This window comes from Zea mays, chromosome 9 (genome assembly GCF_902167145.1).
Source record: "Zea mays cultivar B73 chromosome 9, Zm-B73-REFERENCE-NAM-5.0, whole genome shotgun sequence".
In the NCBI taxonomy this organism is placed as follows: Eukaryota; Viridiplantae; Streptophyta; class Magnoliopsida; order Poales; family Poaceae; genus Zea; species Zea mays.
In genome coordinates, this window is record NC_050104.1 from 23,662,961 (window position 1) to 23,672,684 (window position 9,724).

Here is a 9,724-nt window from a genome sequence, read left to right on the forward strand (position 1 = left end):
GAAGCCTCGGCCAGGACGTATGTGCTGTGCGCCGCGCGACATGCGGATCGGAGCCAGCCAACGGCAACGCCCGTGACCTGGGCCGCGCAGTGCAGCCGGATCGGACGACACATGACATGAGGCCTGACGGCCTGTTCGCAATTTCTTTTCCAGCGTTCCGGAGTTGATTAATGTTTTTTTTTTGCTATTTACTCTATACTTGTATTCATGAGCATTTCCGTTATAGTGAGAATCAAAAGATATAGCATAATGAGTAGATATCAAGCTACCTTGAGTAAAGAGGAGGTCGTGCAAAATGCAGCTACTGTCGAGAGGAGGAGGAAAGAAAGTAGTACGCATATCGTTTTTGCTTCACGCAAAAAAAATTGATCGATGAAACATGAGACGGAGGAAGGAAAGTAGTACGCATATCTGAATAATGCTTGATGATGTCGGTTCGTATGGTCGCCCATATCAGGTAGCTCTGGCTTGCATGCCATCGTCGGGCCATGCATGTGTGCTTGCCATCAATATCTTTGCATGTATAGAAAAAAAATAAGAAAACATTGATGATGGTTCACTTGTCGCACTGGCTGGCCTAACCATATCTACTTGCAGCAGGAGTCCGGCCATGAACAGACAGAACGCAGCACAAACAACGTACATGTAGAGCACAGAGCAGCGGCCAACAGCTAGTCAAATAGCCAGCAGTGAAGCTCTGGAGCTCTCGCTCCGTCCATGCATCCATATCACTCCATCGATCTCCTCCTCCGTCGCCCGGCCGTCGATCACCAGTGCCGGTCCGGGCGGGTGGGCGGGCGCATGCCATGCACCACCACCTGTATCTCTTCTCTAATAATCGATATTTACACACGCCATTAACATCGTAGGTGCTCTCGCCGTCGCCGAGCGAGTGAGCTAGCTGTGGCCTGTGGGCCGAACCAATGAACCGAATCTCGAATAGGCGGCGCCGCAGCGTCCGTGGGGGCATCCAAATCCCAAGCACGCGGCGGCAGGACACGGGCGCGCGTTCACCGGGCGCAGGCGAGCGCGGAGGTGAGGGAGCGGAAGGCGACCTCCTCGCAGGGGAGGACGAGGGCGCCGCCGGCGCCGCCGGCGCCCGCGAACCCAAACTCCTCCTCGGCGCGCCGCAGCAGGGTCCGGAACTCGGGGCGGTCCAGTAGCGCGATGGGCACCACGAACCGGCGCCGCCGCTCGCCCACGTACACCGCGAAGTGGCCGCGCGGCACGTCGGACGGCAGCCCCGTGGCCTCCTCCTCCTCCTTCTCATCCTCCCCAACGCTGCGCTGATGCTGCTGCTGGCGCCGTCCCAGGCTCGAGCACCGCTTCAGGATGTGCTTCAGCCCCGACGCCGCCGCGCCGCCCTGCTTCTTGTTGACGATCGCCATGTGTGTGTTGTATTGAGCGCGCACGCGCGTATACGCGCACGTACGTACCACGAGCGCTAGCTGGCGGTCGGGACGACGACGGCAACGACGACTAGCTAGCTTGGAAGTTGGAACTCGCGATCGAAAGTGAGATGGTGGAGCACTGGAGCGGGGTCGATATGAAGTGTGGTGGTTGGCGACGGCGAGCGGGACGGCGGGGTGGTATTATAGGTGGAGAAATGAGCCAGGCCTGCTCTGGGTGGGGCAGCACGACACGAGTTCCACATACCAAGTAGTCTCCCGTGCCAATGCCGGTATGTGGTCTGGCCTCTGGCCCCTATAGTATAAACATAACACTGAAAAATCTGATTTAGTTGTAAGCTTTGGAGAAATTGTTGTGAGCTCATTCATGACTAGGATCTGGGAGACGTCACCCAACAGGACTCGAACGACTTCGGTCCTATAAACAGTTGAATTTTTTATTTTTTTTGTAAAGTGTGTAAACGTGAGATTTTGATTAAAAAAAAAATATAAGACGTCAAACGACGAGGGAGCGGGGCACGGCAGGGTGGGGCCGGGCGCCCGTGGGCTTGCTGGGCATGCATGCACGTGGACCCGGCACCACCTGTCTGCAGTCTCCATGTTTCTTACCGTACGTGCACAGTGTACTACGTGCAGCAGTTGCAACTTGCAAGGGTCAAGCCGGTAGGTGGGTGGGGTATTCATTAGATGTCCAAACGGGCCACCCGGCACGGACCCGGTCCGAACCCGTTTCGGCCCGGTACGAATAGGGTCGGGCCAGGCACGGCCCGTTAATACTTCAGGTCGGGTCGGGCTGGCCCACGTGCCTAGGGACATGCCCAAACCCGGCACGTACAGGGAAAAATCGTGCCGGGCCGGCCCGTTGGCCCGGTGGGCCTCAACGGACCGGGCCGGGCACTGGCCCGAACCAACAGTAGAGCGGTATATAAATACATATATTTAACAGAATTAATCATATATAATAACATATTATTTACATATATTAAGACAACACAATATTTATGTATGCATTTTATATTTATGTATGCATTTTATATATGTTTGGCCGCGTATTTAGTATTTACATATTATGAGAGAATTAAATGTATTTACATATTTAGTATTTACATAAATATGCGGGCCGTCGTCGGGCCAACCCATTTATCGGGCCGGGCCAGGCCAAAGCACGCGGGCCGTCGTATCTGCCCATACCCGGCCCGCTAAACGGGCCGTGCCAGTCTGGACCCGTAACCGACCGTGCCGGGCCGTGTTTGGAACGGGCTAAATTCGTGTCGTACCACGGGCCAAATTCGTGTTTACCCGAACCTCTTTTTCATCACTAGCTATAGGACCATTTTTCACCTCTGTTCGTTGTTCAATCTACACTGTCTGTATCCAACTTTCCATCATGTATGGCCACTCTCACTTTGCATCTTGCAAGTTACCACACGCAATGCAGCTCGAGAAAAGATACCACGCCTTTGCAGGGCAGGGGCGGATCCAGCCCATTTTTGTGGTGCCCTGTGACACCAACAAATTTTAGCTATCTCCATTAAAATGTATGTTTGTTAGTGCTTAAATGAGTTGATGAGACTATAACTTAATAATAAAGATGACACCAATAATTATTTTGTCTAGACGGTCCGCTAGCTCCTGCTGGCTGCTGCAGGGTCAACAGGCCGCATATATGATATATCCAAGGTGCTCTCTTTTAAAGTGCAAGGAGTAGCGCGCGCGCGCGTTGACATTTTGATCGAACGGGACGACGACGCGAGCGAGTTGACAGCTAGCTGAAACCATAATCTCTCAAAGTGCTCTATGTCTTTAGTCTTTACAGTACAATTATTGTACGTGGAGTATTATATATCAGTTGCACAGGATATGGATCGCGTCTCTCTGTCGTCGGCCACTGTGTGCCGTCCGTTTCCACCGCCTCCACCACCTTTCCTCTCCGGCCGTCGTCGTCGATACGCAGACGATCCTCCACGCAGAGAGGTTGGCAGCAGCCGACCGGCCGCCGCCCTGAGAAATCCAAGCCCCATACGCGCGGAGATCCATTATCGTATCGTCTTGTCGGAGATCTAACGATAATGGGAAATAAATTAATAATCGTCCAAGGTCGATCGTACGTCCTCTTGCGTCCATGCACTCAAAATGTGGGACGTGTTACTCCTCTTCCCTTCTCCAGAACCTTCAATACTACTATCCCACGAAGCCTGTCGGGTCATACAAGTAGCATACAACTTGAGTAGGATTGATTTGTCGTCTGTACAACATAACATTTTCGATAGCCAAAACTGTCACAAATAAGGCCTAAACTGTCAATCATCAATTATTTTCGACGGCCATCGGATTATATCCGACGATAGCCGTCCCTCGATCATGATGTGTCAAAAATAGTGCTACGACCGTAAAGAATTGTCACCATTTATAACAGTTAACAACCGTAACAGTCATTCGTCGTGGGCGCCATTTTGTGCATATATGTCATGGATTTTTCTTTTTCTGGTTTCTTCTTCCGCTGGGACGAGATATATGGACAACAGTACAACACGTTGCTCCAAGCCTCCAATGCAATTTCCATGCTGCGAATGCGCTATATTTTGTTGTTGTTTTATTTTATTTATTTCCTTTGGAGTCCTCAATTAATCGCCATGCCTCATCACTCTTGTTTCTGCACACTAGAGACGAAGCAGTCACTGCTAAGTGATAGGTGCATGCTTCCACTACTGTTAAGTGGCAACCCATGGCATGCAGCCATCATCGCTGTTTGCTAGTAGCTCCAGTGGCTGTCCCGCCTCATAATGATAGGAATTTCATTTCACAGCGCCTCGTGAAAGGAATCTCCCTAAAAAGAACTGTTTTTTTTTGTTTTTTGCAGACCAAGAGCACAAACTCTCAACAAATGTGGAATCCTTATTTGTCAGGTCAAAATAGATTATTATACTGTTAAAGACTCGCGCTTGATGTGGCAAATGGCTACCGTCACCGGTTGTTGCATCCATATCGTCTCATGACAGCCGACGATGGATCATGCATATCGGTGGATGCTACGCTACATTCATATGGGTGGCCCTCTTTTGAGCTCGGTGTTGGACCATCAAAGTTGGATGGATGGATGTGCTCCGCCACTTTTGCTTGCTGCATGCACTCGATCACTATACAATATGCAAGGAAGGAAAACAAGAAAGTCACCTCTGCAATGCATGGTTGACTTGCCGGAGATGAACGCTACTACAACCACAACAGCCGGTGGTGCTGGTTCCATTATATTGCTTTTTGGTATATACTCACACTAGCTCTTGTTTGTGTGCATCTTTTTGTTCAGTCAGTTAGTTGACCATGCCCTGCATTATCACTTGATGATGATCAGGCTAAGGGGGTGTTTGGTTTGTAGGGACTAATGTTTAGTCCCATCATTTTATTCCATTTTAGACTATAGATTGCCAAATTTAGAAACTAGAATAGAGTTTTAGTTTCTATATTAAGCAATTTTACAACTAAAATGGAATAAAATGTAGGGACTAAAAATTAGTCCCTAGAAACCAAACACCCCCTAACAACCAACAGTCGCCTCCAAATGTCTTTTTTTGGTGTGGGATATATATATATATATATATATATATATATATATATATATATATATATATATATATATATATATATATATATATATATATATATATTCAGAAAAAGGAGCCAATTTGAAATCCTATGAATTCCTCCCACTCTCCCGAACGGGCCTGCAGGTGGTGGGACTAACCATGGATAACTCATAACCTACATAATGCAAGTGACAGTATCAGATTTTACGGAGTCCATGTAAACACAACAAAACACAAATACCCAAAAAAAAACAGCATGAATATGCAGTATCGCGGTAGAACTGCTGCTGCTGTAGCTGAACCGGAAACCAAGCCATGCATGCATGGATGGTTCAGCTAGCAATCAGCACCGACCATCGCCCAACAAATATCTTAGCAGCCCATACTCTCTCGATTTCAGGTGATTATCTGGGTATTTCTCAGATATATATGCAATGGCTTCTCCTTTTTTTTATGACTAAAAAGGTGTGTGTGGCTCAGTGCTGGTACAGCAGGTCAGCACTCGCGCACTGCGCAGGCGCTGGCCAGCATGCCTGTATGGGCACAACCAACACAATGTTGGCTTGCGCTCCCCACGAATTTGGCAGGCCCTACTATAGAATAATGAATGAATAACAACATTAAAAACTTTATCGTTTGACTAATTGCTGGCTGACCAACTAACCACTCACCGATCACCGTTCCTGAGACACTAGAACGAATCTCTCCACTCTACTTTTTTTCTTCAATCCCCCTGATGGTGACCAAGAAACCAATGCAAGCCTGGAGGAACCAGCTCCCTTTGCGTGATGCCGATGTTGCTGGAGTATGCTCCGATCCTACACGCTGCCACTGACAACAGCCGGCATGGCCGTGTTCAGAAACCAGCTAGAGGCGGTAAACCTGATTAGATGGATATAATATCGCAAGCATGCATGCATGAAGAGATGGGCAGATGGCCTTGGGACCCTTTTGCTTCACCCACCAAACCAGCAAGTGCCGGGCAAACAGATGCGAGCGTGCAGGGAGGGGCAGCAAGGTACGTGCACACGGCACAGTCGTAGGAGGAGGTCCCGCCATTCCCAGATCAGGACCAACAGTGGCCGCGAGATTTTCAGGAAGATCGCATATGCCCTGCTACCTGTCCTTCACTCCTTCAGTACCGCGCAGTACACCGGCGCGGCCGGTAGTAGTGATAGACAGGCGACAAGCAGACAGACGACAGGCATGCACACTGCTTCAATAATCCCCTTGCTCCCAAAAAAGCCCGAGTGAGATATTGATCAAGTTGCATGCGTCCCTCCCATCCTGCATTGGCAGCCAGACAGCTAGGCATGCGCTCTTCAGAGTTGCATGCAGTTCAGTGCCCTGCTCCTGCAGACCATCACTGATCGATGGGCAAGCTAGCTACTTTTGCTAGATCGATGAATCAGTTAATTAATTAGAGAAATGCATTATACGGTTTTCAGATTCATTCGCGCAGATGCAAAAGACGTAGTACGGCCGGTAGGAGCTGCAGGCACGCGGCTGGTTGGGACGTACAAATCAGGGTAGACATCTAGAACACTGGTGTCTGGGGTCGATAGCGAGTGCGGTGGACTCGTCGCCGTCGCCAGGAAAGGCGGCACTCGCGGCCGCGCGCAGGCGAGAGTGACACCCCGCGTGCATGCAGGCGCCTGTCCATTCCGTGGATGCGTTTGGTTTGCACTTTGCACACACCAAACCAGCCGACGGGTAAGAGGGAAAGTACCAAGAAGCTAATAGCTAGCTCTGCAGGTGGCCGGCGAGCAGGCGGCCTCGTCTTGTTGAGCGGGAGGAATGTGCTTCGCTTTGCGTTGCTTTAATTTGCAGCGATTCAGACTTCAGAGAACGCAGCTGCTGGCTACCGAACTCCGTTGAGGCCGGGCGGGCGATCGAGCGCGTTCTGAAGCTTCTGAACCTATTATTGAAGACAGACTGACACAGAAGAGCACGCAGGCACGCACAGCCCTGACGCCTACGCCTACCGGCCACGAGCCACCGGTCACCGGCCGTTTCAAGCTAGTCCGAACCTCCAGGCACGCACGCACGGGCGCAGTAGGGTATGCTTGCCATACGTACTGGAGTACTGCTGGTACGTGTGGCCTCGACCGACCGATCGGCGACGCATGCACGCGCGCCCACGTCGACGGCGACGTCTGAGCCTCCACATGGCCGAACTCACTCACTCTTGGCCGGTGGCTCGTCGCCGCCGCCGACGTTGGCGCGAACCATCATTGCAGGTGAGAGAGAGATCGCGAGAGACAGCAAGTCGCATCTATCACATCGCAGGGCGGGCCGGCGGGGCGTACGCGTACCCCCACGCGCGCTCGTGCGCGCGCCGCACGCCGAGTCGGTCGCCGCCACCTCGCAAGTACACGCGTATCGTATATGCATGGCGCGCGCGTCCTGACCTCTACATACATTCATCCATCATTATCCACCACGAACTGATTAGATAAATGAAGCCATCCCCAAGACCCCAACTAATCGCGCGACTAATCATGCGTCTCTCTGCTCGTTTCTGTCCTCAAGCTTGGAGGAGTTGAGCCATGGACGTACGGCGGAAGCAAGCAGAGGGAGACGCATCGCGCGGGTCACATGGTTGATTGGAGTTTGGAGCTAGGGAGGCGGGGGCAGGGCAACCTGTCCTTGTGAAGGTTCCTCTTGTCGTTGCAGGCGACCAGGCTGGAACGAACAGGACCATGCATGGATTCATCCATCCATGGCGAGAGCGGGCGAACTATATACGATCCATCCTAGGCTCCTAGGCTAGGCCGGTGGTTGGCGCATCTTCAGGGAGACACCGTTGATCCACTTGTTTCCTGACCCTCTTTATGCAGGGTTGTTCAGTCTCACTATTAATCCATATATGTGGATCGAATGTTATTGAGTAGGTTTAAATCTATCACATTTCAAAATTCATCGCAATCCATTCCATTACACTTCAATTGACATAGAATTAGACAATTTGATTGGTTACCCGCACCATTCCATACTGAATCATCACGTGCATTGACTTTGGCTAAACGTCTATTTGTTTGTCTGTATGTGAAAAACTGTGGTTGCATGAGTGGATACAAAATAAGTCGTTCTGATGCTATTTACCTGCATGTGCACATAAGCTAGAAATGGTCCGGCGCAGAATAACCGAACGGGTTAATCTGAAGAAACGTAGCAATAATGTCTCCTCGTCAAAGGGTAGTATTATTGCGGGGGTTTCCCGTTCTTACGTCACCTTGAATGATTTCTCCCGTCTATATGCAAGGCAAAAGTGCCGCCTTAATTAATTTCGAAAAAAGGGAGTAAAAGGTAGGTTACGCCGAGTAATAAATGTGTGTGGGGAAAAAATGTCGGCAGCTCAAAAACTTTGCAGTAGTGACGAAACGAGTGACCCTTGTCACTCACATGGGCATGCAGTTGCGATAGCCAGAGGACATACACAGTCATGGATGGGCATGATCATACACAGTGCACAACCACTCACGAAGACGCCTAGCTAGAGGACACAGTCCAGGACTATATATCTACAGGGCAGTGGAACTAGGGATGGCAGTTGGACCCGTGGGTATGGATACCTGTGGGTTTCGTACCCACCGGATATGGATACGGGTACAAAAACTCACCCGTGGGTCCTATCGGGTCGGATACTCGAAATAAATCGAGTCGGGTATGGGTAAAATACTTTACCCACGGGTATCCAGTGGATACCTGAAATATCAATATACCTCTTCAAATGTGCTACATCCACTAAAAATGTGCTACATTCACTAGAAAAACTCACTCGCATGTGATGTTGATTAATGAATATTAATTTGTGTTGTGTTAACAGTCAATTGTAATATAATCGAGACCAATGAGACATTGACAATGTTATAACTGTCAACTGTCATGAATTCATTAAGCTTTTATTCTCTGTACTCAAATTTAAATTTATTGGATGTGATAATTATGAGTTGAGATACTGTATTGACATGTAGCCAAATATAGTCATTCTCGTGTTGCATTGGTGCTTAGATGTAAACTAAAATATTTTATGCATTTATTATAACACTGACCGAATGTTATTTAGTCTACAATAACATATCCACTGAATACCCGATACCCGGTGGATACCCGATGGGCATGAGTACGGGTACAGTTTTTCGCCCGATTGGTTTGGTGGGTATGGATATTTGTAGAAGTCTCGGGTACAATTTCGGGTCGGGTATTATTATACCCGAATAAAACCCGACCCGCTGCCATCCCTAAGTGGAACTATAGCAAAATATAATGGTCCCAGCAGCAGAATATCGTGCCATGCATCCATTTCGTCCATATGCACAGAAAATGCCACAACGATCAGTAATATATTGAGTGGGAGATGGCATCGTTCATGCATGTTTTACATAAGGCTCCTGTGCAAAACGGAAAGAGTGTAGCAAGTCGCACTAATGAGCGCAGCCCGGCACAGCTACTGTTAGCTCCATGCATATGCTCCCCAGTCACGGGAACGTACACAGTGATGAACTGCATACTTGTACGGACGTACATCACTTGTAAGTAGGGGTGATAATAGGCTCTAGATTTTACAGTACAGTACAAAATTTAAGGATCGAATCAGATTAGAAAGTGGAAAAAAAACGGGTTTCATGGTTGATCTTTGACCGGTAAAAACAATTGACGGATAAATGCAACGGACGGAACAAGGACAAAGAAGCGGCTTGCGCGGGCTGTAAAGTTTGCGGTGGTTGC

At 49.3% G+C, this 9,724-nt stretch overlaps 1 protein-coding gene across 1 annotated transcript; it reads right to left on the reverse strand.

Annotated features, from left to right (window-relative positions):
• Window positions 1-498: 498 nt before the first annotated feature.
• LOC100382171 (SAUR-like auxin-responsive protein family) lies at window positions 499-1,552 on the reverse strand. Its single transcript, NM_001321398.1, has one exon. The coding sequence runs from the start codon at window positions 1,386-1,388 to the stop codon at window positions 1,011-1,013; it is 378 nt and encodes a 125-aa protein (NP_001308327.1). The 5' UTR covers window positions 1,389-1,552; the 3' UTR covers window positions 499-1,010.
• Between the last annotated feature and the right edge of the window lie 8,172 nt (window positions 1,553-9,724).